The 16390-nt window shown below is 29.2% G+C and overlaps 1 protein-coding gene across 2 annotated transcripts; it reads left to right on the forward strand.

Moving 5' to 3' along the window:
* The first annotated feature begins 125 nt into the window (after positions 1-125).
* Positions 126-8887, forward strand: LOC132939127 (serrate RNA effector molecule homolog). 2 transcript variants are annotated; one of them, XM_061006152.1, is made up of 18 exons: positions 126-359; positions 444-603; positions 1990-2010; positions 2246-2368; positions 2468-2557; positions 2620-2853; positions 2982-3048; positions 3113-3333; positions 3426-3520; positions 3832-3896; positions 3967-4059; positions 4330-4470; positions 5062-5403; positions 7381-7518; positions 7585-7866; positions 7937-8061; positions 8135-8239; positions 8345-8887. In XM_061006152.1, exons 2-18 carry the CDS (start codon positions 476-478, stop codon positions 8403-8405), a joined length of 2331 nt encoding a protein of 776 aa, XP_060862135.1. In that variant the 5' UTR covers positions 126-359; positions 444-475; the 3' UTR covers positions 8406-8887. The 2 variants fall into 2 exon arrangements, with proteins under 2 accessions (XP_060862135.1, XP_060862136.1); XM_061006153.1 differs by lacking the exon at positions 1990-2010 and having other exon boundaries at positions 127-359.
* The last annotated feature ends 7503 nt before the right edge of the window (positions 8888-16390 follow it).

The raw sequence follows: 16390 nt of genomic DNA on the forward strand, positions 1-16390 counted from the left end.
TATATACTATTAAAATATATTATTACTGTGTAAAAGTTATTGAATTTTCTAAACCGAAATATGTTATGTTGCCTACACTGTTTTCAAAATTTGTTTGCCCAGTTTATACCTAGTTTCAATTTGTGTGATTTTATTATTTAATATTTTGACTCTAGCAGTAAGCAGCCTGCCGCCTGCATTTTGATCTTAATAGTTTATTACTTATAACGCTACATTACATCGTTATTTTATTTTAATTATCTGTGTTAGATATATTGCTTATAATCTAAGTTCTTATATAATTAAGTTGGGTTAAATGTATTTTACCTTTCCGGATGTTTGATACGTTAAGAAAAATACATTCCATATAATTAATCTAGGTACCATAAGTAGATGTTACCTTACTGTTTTTTTATTTATCACATTTTTATTTCATGTTGTATAATTTATTAAAACGTTTGTAGGTCAAAATAGCGAATACTGTGAACTAGGTAGAATGGGTGACAGCGATGATGAATACGATAGGAAGCGAAGGGATAAATTTCGAGGCGAACGTACCGAATCAATAAGAGGCGGTGATAACCGCAGAGATGACCGCCGAATGCGCGATGATTGGAATGACAGGTAACATAACTTTAGATTTACAGTGTTAAACTTTTCGTGATACTATCATTGGCGCAAATTGGGAGGGCTAAGCCCCCTCAAACTTAGCCATAGCCCCCCCAAAAAACCTAGGACATACAATTTAAAAATGCTATATTGCAATGATCTGCTTGCCTTTAATATATTCATCCCCCCAAGTTGAAATTGCGCCTATGGATACTATTAAAAATGTGTATTGAATTCGTTAAAAATGTTTGTATCTAGTTAAAAAAATAGGTAATAGGTAGTGTTATTCCTGCTACACCTTTGTAGAGATATCTATTTTACTATACACGCAGAGGAGGACCGATAATTTTAGGCCCTGGATGTAATATTTTCAGGACTTGTAGATTAAAAATAACCAATATAGGAGCTTTAAATACTAAACATACTATTAGTCTTACCCTGAAGCCTAGATGTCAATTCACTCTGTACATAATTTTTCTATACATCTACCATGTCCAGCAAGAAAGTATGTCTATATAAGATATAATCCAATATAATCACAGCAAGTATCACAGTGGAACACAAAATTTATTTAAATCAAAGCCAAATTAAAACATAGAATTATACGATATAAAAATATATAGGTACCTACCTATTTAAAAATATTTCTGTTTAATAGGCTAACCTACGTTATAGTTTGATATTAAAATTGTTAAGTCAAAATTGTCCCCTCTGTAGTTATCATACAACTTATCAATAATACAAATCTAATGCATTTCCAATATAAATCATATAACATAACTTTTAACATGCCTAAAATAAACACCAAATATTATATTTTTAAAATTGTATATTGATACATTTCAAAAAACTCAACAAGGAAGCTATATCCGTAGTGTTGTTTCTGTCTTACAAACGCTTAACATAGCAAATTGTACATTCTAAATAATCCATTTAACTTGGTTAGGCTTAATATTAGAGTGAATTTACCTATTATCAAATTTTCGAAAAAGAGTAGTTATTATCTAGTAAATCTAGTAGGTTTTTTATTTATATTTTAATTTCAAAGTGAGATATGAGCGTTTTAAAATGTATTAACATCAAACTTTAATATGAATTTGTTGATACCACAATGTAAATAAAACATCAATACAAAAATATTTAAAATAAATTTAACTTTAACTTTCATTTAAATAACCTAAACGTCATACAAGTTCCTTAAAAATATGGATTTGAACACATTTAAAATAAAAAAAAATAATTGTGGTAAGAAAATAAACCAATTACTGAAACATTTAATAAAACATGACTATAATATATACCTAATTAAACATTAATCAATTAAAAATATTCCCGTATTTTTTTTTTTTTGTAAAATATTGTGTATCTAAACCTATTATATTATACATTTTTATTTTTTAGCCGATTGATGAAAACTACAAGGTACTTATTATTTCACAATTAAAGAGCTTTTCTTGTCTCGCATAATTTATTTTAGCATTCAAATTCAATACTTCATATACTATAATATTATATTCTATGTTTTAATGTTTAGTAGTAAATTGATGGATATACATTTATAATTATTTTAAATGCACTTTATTATCTATATATTTACAATTACAATTTACATATTCGTTGTTTTCAAAGAAATATAAAATTATTATTTACTTTATAGAGAAACATGGGGTGCACGTAGTCGAGGTCGAGGAGATTATAGAGGCCCGATGCGTGATCGTTATAGTCCAGGTGCTCAAAGAGATCTATCACCTCCAGTTAAGAGAATGAGGCCTCCAGATTGGTTAGTATTTAAATTAACTGGTATAAGAGTATAATTGAAAATAAATATGTTTTATAAATTATAATAAAAATAATATGAATGAATTATTAACAATTAAAGGGAAGACAGACGTATTGGTTATGAACCTCCTGGTTATGGTTATGGTGCACCTTGGGAACCTCCCGCACATCATATGCCTCCTGTTTCTAGGTAAATATTAAAATTTTTATTAAATGTTAAAATATGTATTCATGTATACTAAATAATTTAAGAATTATGACAATGAGAGACCCTGGGGCACATACAGTAAATCATCCGGCTCCACCACCAGCTGAACAGTCTTCAGGAGATACTCAACCACCTATGATGTCTTTAAAGTCTTTTTTGATTACTCAAGATGATAACATAACTGACGAAGAAGCATTAGCTAAATATAATGAATACAAATTGCAGTTTAAAAGAAATCAACTTAATGAATTTTTTGTTGCCCATAAAGATGAGGAATGGTAAATTATATAAATAATTTAATAATTTATTCTTGATGTATATATGTCTATATGTATATTGTATGTATAGTTAAATATATATAATATATAGTTATACAATTGGTGTATTAACATTGTAATTTTAAAAGGTTTAAGATTAAATACCATCCTGATGATAGTGTAAAACGAAAGGAAGAGCAAACTATAGCACTTAAAGTAAGCATTACATTTTTTTTTTTTTTATTTATGTGCAATGTACATTTTATTTTCTTACCTTTAGAAACGGTTAGAAGTTTTTAAAGAATTTTTAGAAAATGGTAAAGTTGAATCAGTTTGTGTGGATGCTGATAATCCAGAGCCTCTAGTTCATCTTCTTGATTCAGTTGTGATAAAACTTGAAGGAGGTACAGATTTTGATTTAACAGTGTTGAATCCCAAAGAGATATTAAAAGCCAAACAGGAACCAGAACCTGAAAAGAAAGAAACTGATAAAAAAATTAAGTATGGAACTTGATTCACACATTTGTTCATTTTATATAAATATATAATAAAATTTAAATATTTAAACTCTGAACTGATGAATATAATTGTAGTGCTGGAGGAAATTCTGATGGTGAAGTGGACAGTGATAAAGAAGATGGTATTGAAACAAATAAAAAAAACGATTCTGAAGTTAAAAAAAGTGAAGGTAACTTAAATTTAATTTAATTTAGGGCCAGTTGTACCATCTCCGATTAAAGTTAACCGAAGTATTGGCCGAATTTGCCCGGTTATAAAATCTGTTATCAGCTGATTAAGCGTTATCGAAGTGTAACCGTAGACGGTACAACTGGCACTTAAATTTTTAATAAATAAAACTCTTAGGTAAACAACTCGTTAAATATATTTTTAAATTTTAATTGTTTGATATATTTATATCATCAAGTTTTTAAGTTTTAACGGTCTGTAAAAATAATTAATATAATAAATAATAAATATAGTTGTATAATATGTTTATAGAAGCGATGGATGTGGATGGTCAAAAACCAGAAGTCTTGGATATTACAAACGATAGTGATCAAAATGTATAAATTTATTTAAAAAATATTAAATTTAATGTATAATTAATATTATAATATTGCATGTATATCGCAGGATGATGCTGTGAAACCAAGAGCATTGCATCGTACAACTTCTGTATTTTTACGTAATTTAGCCCCTGCAATAACCAAAAGTGAACTTGAAACAGTAAGTAATTTTTATAAATAAATAACTTTAATTTATACTTTAAAATAAATACTGTGAGGCAACTCTTGACTAACAAATCTATCTAATGGCTTCTGTAACATAGGCTGTATACTCCTCGTATGACCAATTTTCCATCTAAAACTTTTTTTCTCATGTAAGCTGGTCATGCTCTTAAGTGCGGAGTATATAACAGATTTCACTTTTTTATTGTACCTCGATAGTTGTCATAACTAAAGAAAATATATTTATACTTTTTAATTTTTCTTTTAGATTTGTAAACGGTTCCCAGGATTTATAAGATTGTCCATAGCAGATCCTTTACCAGAGCGCCGTTGGTTTAGACGTGGTTGGGTAACATTTGATAGAGATGTTAACATCAAAGAAATTTGTTGGAACCTTAATAGTGTTAGGGTAAGTTTAAAATTAAAATATTTGTGATTTAATATTTATTTGTAAGATGTATTTTCCATTATTGAACCGTATTGCGTTTTGCATTATGACATTGAATTCTAATCTTAAACTTAAAGATGACCATTTAATATTTTTAAATGTAACTAGTCTTAGGCCCGATTTCACCAACACAGTTAATCACGGTTAACGCTTAATCGGCTGATAACAGATATTTAACCAGCCAAATTCAGCCGATTAAAACTCCGGTTAACTTTAACTGTGATTAACTGTGTTGGTGAAATCGGCCCTTAGTTATAAATAATCAATATAGGTACATACTTAAAACTACTTTAGTAGAATCCGCTTATTACGATAAAATGATTCCTAGGCCATGTGGTCAAGCCATTGGTTGGGTTTATATATCATGTGCAGTATGCTTTTGTCATCCGAATATAACAATCTGATTTTATAGGTCACTTGAAGATCGTTATAAGCGAATTCTACTGTATGTATTTTTAAAGTGTTTAAATTGGACCCTATTTTATTTATTGTAACCACCTAACATAAATCTAAATATTGTAATTAGTAATTTAGTTATATTGTAATTTATAGTTGCGTGACAGTGAGCTGGGTGCTATAGTCAATAGAGATTTGAGTAAACGCATACGGTCTGTGAATGGAGTAACAAATCACAGACAAGTTGCTCGCAATGATATGAAACTATGCGCCAGTATTATAAATAACTTTGATAACCGTTCAGGTTTATGGCAATTAACTGATGGCGAGCAACCAGCCTCAGAAAAAACTTATGGTGTTGTATCACGTAATCCTGTTCTACATAACATCACAGATTTTTTAATAGAAGAAGCGTCTGCTGAAGAAGAAGAACTTTTAGGTGAAAATGCTACTTGTGAACCTGAAGATAATACTGAAAAAGATTTGCAGCTGTTTAAGGTAATAATTGATTTAATTTATAACTAATGATATATGCTATTCTATTTATTCAATTTTATATAAAATGCTCGAAATGGACCAGAATGGTGTTCTGGTTTGTAATATTAGCTTTAGCATCCGTTCCAGATAGTTAAAATAAGAATTTTAAGAGTCTGGATCATTAGAATATTAAGAGAATGTCAGCGTACTGTTTGTTTTCTCTTTCCGACCCAAGCGCAACATAGCAAATTTTACGTTCGTAATAATGATTATAATCATAATAATTTCTACAGTTAGATTGAAATTACATCTTAAAAATTTAAAGGTAGGATATCTAGGGCATCTCATATGCGTTTTATTATGTTTTAATTTTAAAGCAAGTTATGAGTATTTTTAAGATGTACAAACAATTTACAATTTTAAAATGCTTATAACTCGCTCTAAAATTAAAATATAATAAAATACTAATGAGTTAATTTCACTTTATTTTTAGAAATTATTATTATAATCATTATAACAAACGTAAAATTTGATATGCTGTGCATAAGTCAGAGAGAGAGAAAACAAATACAGCACATGAAAATATTTTTTGATTACATTTGAAATTTAACATATTAGTAGGTAGTAAATGTTTATAATTCACAGTAAAACAAAACATATAGAAAATACAACTCAATATAAACATAATAGTAATATAGTGATATAGTACCGAAAACTTATATAACTAATACATTTATTAAATATTAAAATCAAAATTAACATTATTTAGTTTACGGAGCATTCTATGTAAGGGGTGATTGTGTCCATAGAATGTGTTGTGGCTTGAAAGAGGGAGTGATATCTGGAGAAGAAGGATGGGATACGAAGACTTATGTTGAAGAAGAGATCAGGAGCATCTATAGTGCCACCTAGGAGCAAGGTTATGAAGTGCTCATTAGCATCTTGTTGATGTGATAATAGTAGTGGTATTTCCTGGAAAAAGGTTTTCAAACGTTTCATACAGCTCATGCCCGTGCACGTAACTGATTAGAAATTTGATACAAGTAACAGGTATTTAAATATTTTGCTTCGGACAATGTAATGTTTTCAGTAGAAGTTGCAAACAATATAAACACAGTAAATGATATTATAACAAAATAGTTTTTTTTATTAATATTTTACTTTAACATGACTTATTAAACCAGCAACGACAATCCTATAGTATACTTACGCAGACAAAAAAATTCAGAATATGTATTCAAATACTTTTTGATAATAATATTCCTAAGTATTTGGAATACTTCACAAAAAGTATTCCAAATATTTTTCGATTTTTTTTTTTTCATTAAATTTAGATATCAATAGCAAAAATATTATTTTTAATTATGTGTTTATAAATGAACATTATTATAATCTCGATAATACACACCTATCTTCTGGCTATCTACTAGTTATAAATTACATTTAAATTAATATAATTAATAAGTAATAATTAGTAAAATATAAGAGTAAACCTATATAAAAAAAAAAAGTATTCGGAATACCCAAGTCTGTATTTCCAATATACTACGTAATAAGGAATAATCACAAGGAGGGTGTACTAGCTTCATAATATGGGAAATATATGAAAGAAAACTATTTTAAGACTATTTCGAGTCTTAATTCATCTTTAGCCAAGTAAGAATGTCATACTACCACTCCACATTCCAATATTTAACGTACTAACGAGAAATATAATGTGCAGAGATAACGAGCAGTCGAAAACTGTTTGGTATTCCGCATTATTTTGAACTTTAAACTGTATAATTCCATTTTTTAAGTTTAAGATATGTATTTATATTTTATTGTAAACATAAATTAAAGTAATTCAAATTTAAAACTAATATTATTATAGGTATTCGCATAAGGCATATTAATTTTATAAGTGTTCTGGTTCTTACAATTTTCCATTTCGAGCACTGGTTATATGTACAATAAAATAGCTGTTTTATAGTAGTAAAAATGTATTTGAATTTCCAGGCTTTAGATAAGATGTTACTATATTTACGTATTGTACATTCAGTTGACTTTTACAACCATAGTGAGTATGTAAATGAAGATGAGATGCCAAACAGATGTGGTATTATGCATGCTCGTTGTGCACTGCCCAGTAATCCGGTATGTATTTAAGTTGTTAAATATTAACAGCCTTAGTTTATAGTGCTAAATAATCATTCATTTTAGCCTACACAGCAAGAAATCACTGATTATTGTAACAACTTTCAAACCAAAGCTAACTCTTTGACTGTCTCGACTTCTCATGAAGTAAGTGAAAAAGAATTAATGCAGCTTGGAGCAAAACACGAAGAAGAAGAAATCGAGAAGTTTGTAACTTCTAATACACAAGAGATATCAAAAGACAAGTGGCTATGCCCTTTGTCGGGCAAAAAATTTAAAGGTCCTGAATTTGTGCGCAAACATATTTTCAATAAGCATATTGATAAATTGGACGATGTTAAAAAAGAAGTAAATTTAAATTTAAATATATAGTTTTCATGAATAATAAAATAAATATATGCTTTTTATTTCTACTAAGGTGAAATATTTTAATAATTATCTTCGTGATCTGAAGAGACCACAGTTGCCTGAACATCCTGGTAGTAAACAAGGTAGAAAAGATGTGAATGATGCTCCTCAGTCATATCCACCAGCTGCAAATCCGTAAAAATAATTGTTTAACTATTTAACTTTCAATTATGATACATATATTATAATTAGTGTATTAATGTTATAGTTACCAAATGCCTGGCTATCCACCATATGGAGGTGCTGGATTCGGTCGAGGAATGTATGGCTATTCTAGACCACCTGCTCGTGGAGGTTTTAGAGGTGGCGGCAGGTAGGCTCAAATATTTGCTAATAATATTTACAATTTTTTTTTTTTTTTTAATGATTTGCCATATTACATTAGATTGTATTAATTTTTGGGTGGCTTTGATTACAGACCAATAATTCATTACCGTGATCTAGATGCCCCTAAAGAACCAGAGGAAAATTTTATTTGAAAACAGTAACAATTTAATCTAAAAAAAATAAATGAATTTTATTATACATGTATGTATATATATATTATGTATAGTATAATATATTATATCATATCATATTATATTATGTATAATATAGTATATTATGCATTAAAATCATGTCTTTTTTATGTTTATCCAACTCTAATTTTAATTTAAAATATTATATCGGACTTTATTTGTAGGATTGTTTTTTAATCAAACATACATTTTTGAAAACTTGAACATACATTTTTTATTTTAATAGTTTAATAAATGTGAATGTATTAGTTTATTTGACTTAGTGACAATATTTTCTTTAATTAATAATTATTGGCATACATAATTAAAAAAAAAAAAAAGATAATTTGTTTCTCAACATAATATACTTCTTACTGTATCTTAAAAGTAATTTGGCTCATGTAATAGTTTATTTAATATAAAATGTTTCTGGATTCAATAAAGTACGAAGTTTATTTCTAATATTCATATCATATTAAACTGTAGAAGATTCCCTATATATATTTCTTTGAAAAAATATTATAATATATAATATATATTATAGATTAGTACTCAACACTCAATTACTATGTTTTTAAAGGTGGTGACTGAAGAAAACAGACATATACTGTATGCACTTATACTTTGTCACTTAGGACAATATTTTGACAAAATTACATAACAATTAGGACCTGAACCAATATGAAAATATTGAATAAAAATGTATACACTGTGGTTACTATAGTATACTATTAATGTAAATGAAAAAAAAAAATTTTTTCCTCTAACACAACACGAGTTTTTAAGTACTTTGTAAGTGGGCGTGGTTTAGATTTTCAAATATTCATATTTTCCCGCGCTTTGAGCATGACGTCATAATGCCGTACTCCCGTACTGGCCGTCGCGCGTCGGCATACTAAAATATTATTATTTTTTATAGCGTTATCGCCACTTCTTACTTAGTTACCTCGCTATGTTACATGCGTATGTACGACATTATAATTTATTAATATTATAATTTGTATTACTACATGGGTATTAATACACGAGTACTATAAATGTTTATAATATTATTAGGTACATATTTATTAGTATTACCAATAATAATAATACAATATTATCGAATTATCACTTTTTTTTAAGTTTTCATTATTTGAACTTCGTATCTTTGATCAACATATTATTACGCACATTTTAATTAATAAATATGCCAAGGGACTCAAAATACAAATATTGTTTTGTACCGAAGTGTACAAATACTTCGACAAAATGCCCTAATAAACGATTTTTGAGCGTTCCTTATGATGCTAAACGGAGATTATTGTGGTTTAAAGTAGCAAGACGTAATGATACGGCAAAATCTAAAACACATCATGATTGTTGTGAAGATCATTTTGTTGTAAGTAATTTTGAGGTTAAATTTGAGCCTGAACATTACATATAGATCCTTCCCTTTTTATTTGAACATATCCAATAGCTGAATCTCCATAATTTTCTCTCGATGATCTAATGAAAATATATAAAAAATAATCAGCCCATCTATATATTTTATTAAAAATAATCGAGTTTTTAACTACATATTAGTAATTAATATTCTTAAATATTTATATTCAGGTAATTTAATTATTTAAATATTATAAATATTATTTGTATTAGGAAACAAAAAACTAGCAGTGATAATAAATAATAATAGGTACACACCTTTGAGCTTTTGATCCCCTAACTTCAGGATCATTGAAGCAATCATTATTTTTTATGTATTGTGTTACAGAAAAAATGTCAAGTTTTGGTAAGTTTATAGATGTACCTTTGACATAGTCTTTACTGACACTTACAGCCATTGAGCCATCGTTATTCATTTATAAAAAAAATTACTATAATATATACATATAAGACAATACACTATACACATTGACATTAGTATTTACAATTTATTTTCTGCTGAAAGTGATACTGACGATACTGTTGTGGCTACTCCACACTGTCAATAGAATTTGTGTCGAATTATTAGATTTTACGTAATCAAAGTTATTTTAGTACAGTCATAATATTATACACGCGCATTGACATATAATTAGACGCACGGGCGTACGGCATCGTGACGTCACACACCAACTGAATAGACCACGCCTTCTCAAACAGAGAAATGTATGTTTGGAGAGCTATTAGTCCTACAAATCGAAATAAAACGAAAAATTTACAAATATATTTTCGTTTTTAATTGGTATGTAGAATACGAAAAACAAAGAAAATTTTTTTTGTTCAGGTCCTAATTTCATTTATGACTTATCTGTATTCAATACTAATATGTATGTGCATGTGCATCATATACCTTGTTGGAAGGGGGCTTGTAAAATATTAGTGTATTTTTAAAGATAATTTATTAATATCAGTCTCATTTTAAGGTGTAAGATATTTTGAAAAAAAATATATAGCTCTCTTAAATGTGTAACAATGTAACATTTTTTAAGAGTTTTTTTAATTATTTAAAATAAGACGCTTCTATCTTAGTTTATATGTATGGATTTGGATAATACAGAAAAATAATTTTGTAAGTATTTTGACAAGATGATAAAAAAAAAAACTACTGATGTGTGTATACTGTGTACATGCTTTTTATCTAAATATTTAACTAATAATTATTTACCAAAGAGTAAAATATACTTTAAAGTTTAAAGAGTAAAATATCATTCTCTTTTTTTATCAATTATAAAGATACTTTAAATAAAACACTGATATTACCTAGAATTATTTTATAGTAAGAAGGTTAGGTGCAAGTTTGTCTTCACTCTGTATTTTTTACAGAAAAAATTAATTTTTTTAAAAGCGTTTGATTAGATATTTTTATTTTTTATTTTGGCCATTAAGATCAAATTATACCACTTGTCTCGGTTTTCTGCAACTTCCCTTCTTATTTTTAGGTTTTTGGAGAGTGTCTTTGATTTTAGAACTTCTTCTATATAGTCCATAGCACTTTATTCGCTAGTTGTGTTATCAAAGATACTTTGGATTTCACCTCATTCTCCTTAGTTATTACTTATTATTGATCCGTAATATTTAAAATGCGATACTCTTCTGATTGTGAGTCATTCTAACTTATGTTTTGTTTTGATGCATGAATATTAAGATTATGTTACATCTTCATGACTTCATAATAGATAATCTTAAATATGTTTTAAGAAATAGTTTATACTTACAATCTACTTCTTAATAGTTACTATAATGGGTAAAATCGATCAATAGATTGATATAATTGTAATAGGTTATCTGATTACACATTTAAGTCATTAAATTTTAGTCATAGTCATTATAGGCTATTGTGCCATACCTTCTAGAATTTCTATAGTTTTTATTTTATTTTTTACGTATGGGCCTGTATTACAATAGTCGATCTCTGGTTAAATCGCCTGTAAAATCAGTGGGTTAAGTGTAATCGAAATCGACTATTGTAATACGGGCACTTAGGGAAATAAATTTACCTATATTAGAATATCTATAAATGGTTAGTTTTCATGGGATTTTATAGTGAAAAATCTACCACTAAAAATGTTATCATGATTATGACACTAATACACTATATTATCTTGATTGTATGGTATATTGGTATGTATAACAGTAGTTAGGAAATGTATTAAAAGAAAAAAAAATCAGTGTAATTAAATTAAAAGTTATAAGATCCAGCTAATAGAAAACTAAACCATGTGGCAATAACTGAAGCGTTTGTTATAATGTAAGGCAATATAAATACATGGAATACAATATAGGTACTTTAATTCAGCGATTACCTAAGTATGTAGGTACGCTATTTAAAGCTTCAACAGCTTTATTGAATCAACTCGTAAGTCGTAACCACTAACCACTTATCAAATAGAAGTACAATAATTTGTCGACGAAAAACTGAGTGGGTGTCGACATGTAATATTTGATAAAATTAAATAAATTTTATTTGCAAGTACAGACATATTACACATGAATTGAAAAAGAAAACGCTCTCTATGTTTCATAATTTAATGAGCTCCTATAATAAACAAAGTACCCTCCCCCCTCCACCACCAGATGGGAAGATTTTTTTTGTTAACTACTTGTGGTCTGAGGAGTAAATTTAACGAAGCATTTAATTAAGTAAAGGAACTCAACATATTGTGTGTTGGTAAGTCGTAAGTATATAAACGAATAAAGACATAATAATAACCTAACAGTTTCAAGGCAGCGTAAATTAGTTTAAAAAAATAAAAGAAGTTTTTACTGAATATACGAAGGCCGTAATCACCCTTGCGCTATGTCATTGCCCCTGCAAGTGATGTATGCGTTTCAGACTTCAGTAACCTATACCTAATGATAATAATATTATGTGCTGGAAAGTGTTACTTTTACAATTTATTGAGTTCCTCACAAAAACAATTTAAGATTAACGATTTTGAACGTTTACTGAATAATATGTAAATTGTAAATATTAGGTATATATGTCAGACGTCTGCGCAGTGCGCTCTGCAGTATCGGTACACATTTTTTTCACGTTATAATATAATATTAAACTTTCTACTCTATTAATACTTAAATCTACAAAGTTAATTAAAAGAAATCTCGCTGAAAGTATATTGTCACATAGATAATTAAAAAGAATCGCCGTTATTCAAACATATAAAATCCCTCTATAAAATATTGATTGTTGACCCAAGATGTTTGTAATTTCTTGATTTTTATGATTTTAGTCGACGATTATAGCTTGATAAATAGTTAACTTTTTATTAAGTTTTTAGATGTATGAATTAAAATTTATACTTATATTGTTTTGGAATAAAACTGAAGAATAAACTTCAAAATACGATTTTGTATTATGTTGGTACCTTAGGGTGGGTCCTCAGGTATAGATGAGGGGGAAAAATAAGAATTTGTAACTATTTTTTAGCGCGGCAATACTTAAATAAAAAGTACCTAGCTATTTTATCGCATATTTTTTCGTAGTTTTTAATCCATATACTTCCAGCCTCAGGGCCCTAAATTTATAATATATAATTATATCATAACTATGCATATTATGTGTAAATAATAATAATAGTCATTAGTCTTTACTCTTAAGACAAATAAATGGCTCCGAAATCCTTTAGCTAAATAGCTAATGCTGGCCGATTTATGAACGAACTCGCTGGCTAGTACCTACCTACCTAAAAAAACGTTGTGTCATCTGAGAGATATTTGATTTGCTCGACAACGGCGTAGTTTGAAATCCGAATTTATAGTTAATTTGCAATTAAGTACCTATTCAGAGAATAAACTACACAGATTCGGGATTTGTAAGACATTGACACGACAGTCGCGAAAGTGCTCGAAGATTTCCTAAATAACCTAACCTTCCAGTAACAACATCGAAACGACTGTCAAGTGGGTTCTGGAAGAAATCATGGACTCGTTTAGCCGTTTGGGATTCTGGTCGGCACTCGGCAGGCTTGAACCGGGAGCAACACCGGCACGGCGACACCACAAGCCGTAGTAACTCCACGCGGTCGAATGATGCGTTTCGCGGCCGATGAACCCAACATCCTCCATCTCTTTATTGGTCGAGGGCATCGATTGACGAGGCGACGGCTATTTGGGGTTATAGAGGTAAGTGAAACTGTAGGTACTTGGGGGGTGCTCGGCGGTGAGACGCCAAAGTACGTTATCCGACCACCGCCGGTGGCTCGATGGGACCGCGGATCGCCGCACCGAGGGTACCAGTGACGATTACAGTGCTGCACAAAGGTGACTCGTGACAGTGGTGACGGAGGCCGCTAAGCACACGGTTGGTGAGACGGTGAGTGTTAGGATTATAATAGCTGCTTGGAACAAAGTCATCGGCACTCGGGAGTGCCTGACCCGTGGAAACGATTCAAACGAAACGTTTCAGGTTCCAGCGGTGCGCAACTCTTGCACAGTGGCAGATACGGCACCGACGGAATGTCGTGGTGAGTATCGGGACAGCGCGGTACGTTGCGGTGCTGTCCACCGATTCTATCTCTTTTTCGCCTAGTGGTCTAATCCCGCCGCTCGAGTCGTCGAGTCTTCAACCTGAGACTTTTTAAGTACAATAATATGTAAAAAAAACTAATCAAAAACGTCTTATGGCTATAAATAGCTCTAAAAGTGTTTTTTTGAAAGTTTCATGGTGTATATAAAAATATAAAACATTCGATGAAAATTTAGTGTCTACAGTTATTGAATTTTTTTTTTTAGTTATCTACACCAAAAATACAAAATCGATAAAATACAAATTACAGTTTTTTAAATTTTTTTTTTGTTTTTCCGGACGCTTTTGAAAACCACTGGGATTCTTTTATTTTAACCTCTCAAAAGTAGCATCTAGATTCACTTTCCCACCAGAAAAGATACTGAAGTTAAAAAACAAAATATTATTTCGACTACTTATCGTGTACAAACAGAGCCGGATTTAGTTCGGTTTGAGTTATCTGAGTAAATAATTTACATTATTTTTTGATAAACCGTTTTTATATAATTGGTTATACTTATAACAAATTATAGTTAGTCACAAATTTAGTCTAAATTTAGAACACTCGAGTCATCTATAGAGCCCCTTCGGGTCGTACTAAACGTGGTATAATAATCGATGGACGATGATACATGATGATTGATACTATGTGCATTGAAATGGTGGTAAATAAGATTGTTTGTAAAAAGAAAACATGTTAAGGGGGAGGGGGCTTTTACATACCTACATAAAAAAAAAATAAAAAAAATCTGAGAACTAGTTCTGCTGCAGGTGTAAGGGTATTTCGTCATTGAGTAGGTAGGTAATGGATGGATATTAAATTTGAAAATTTAAATCAATGATATAAAATATCAATGCATATGAAAAACGATTGAAAGCAGACTCGTCTGATCTTAGTTAGTAGCGATAATCATTGACCATTGTAAACCAATGGTTGAACCATTGTAAATTGTACGCCTATTTTTTATAATTTATTCTAAAATCTCGTGTACACAATATTGTAACCTGACAGCCGACTTCAAGTGTTAATTAATAATAATAATACATTATTTTTTACCGATACATACGTCATATTGATACTAATATGTTTTCAATATTTTCTTTAAAGGACGTTATAGCGGACTTGACTTGTTACCTATGTAATATATTGATATTAAAGTATTCACGTCCACACTTCCGGGAAAGGTCTTATAATTTACGCGTGATAATAACATGCACGAGAAAAAAAATACTATGTAGGTTAGGTGTGAAGACGAGGTGTTCTACGTCCTATGGAAAATAAGATAATGATTCATTTTTATCTGCCCGAGCGGAAATTGAAAAAAAAAAAGTGAAATTGCACACATTATAAGATATACTGTGAAGCAACTGCTAACAGCAGTGTTAATAGCAACAGTTAACGTCATAATGTTTCCATTATATGTTATTCGAAAATGTTATTTTTTTAATTTTACTGCCTAACTGAACATAATATTATATCAAAAATATTAGTAAATTATCTACTTTAAAGTCACCTATATAATATAATATTTTATTATATATATACCTAGCATAATATATTACCCACGAGTAACGTATCATATAGTATACAATAATATATAGCCCGAGGAAAGACAGCTATAGTACATAATATTATATAATATATATACCTATAATCTATATATATAATTTTTTTAGTATATGATTTTCACATATAATATACATTTTGAATATAGGGTTTTTGTCGACTGTGGCATAGTGATATATAGATATAATATTATGTACATGTGCAATGATTTTATTTCTCATATACTCGTATATATTATATTCAATTTAAAGATTTTTTTTTAAAAATAAGCTGCAGGATGAAATAGCTAGAACTGTATCGTCTTCACACCGATAAACTACATTTCGAACGTATAAACATTAAACATGTTACCTATATAATACACGTTTGACGCATGATGTGTGTCCGCATTGGTATAAAATATTATAAATACATTTTAAGTTACTTCCTACGTAT

Source organism: Metopolophium dirhodum, chromosome 2 (assembly GCF_019925205.1).
Source record: "Metopolophium dirhodum isolate CAU chromosome 2, ASM1992520v1, whole genome shotgun sequence".
Lineage (NCBI taxonomy): Eukaryota > Metazoa > Arthropoda > Insecta > Hemiptera > Aphididae > Metopolophium > Metopolophium dirhodum.

Bases quoted from the DNA above. Each gene is read 5' to 3' on its own strand.
- LOC132939127 (XM_061006152.1), top strand. From the start codon at position 476: ATGGGTGACAGCGATGATGAATACGATAGGAAGCGAAGGGATAAATTT. The intron at 604-1,989 runs GTAACATAACTT...TTTATTTTTTAG, and splicing joins CGCGATGATTGGAATGACAG to CCGATTGATGAAAACTACAA. The intron at 2,011-2,245 runs GTACTTATTATT...TTTACTTTATAG, and splicing joins CGATTGATGAAAACTACAAG to AGAAACATGGGGTGCACGTA.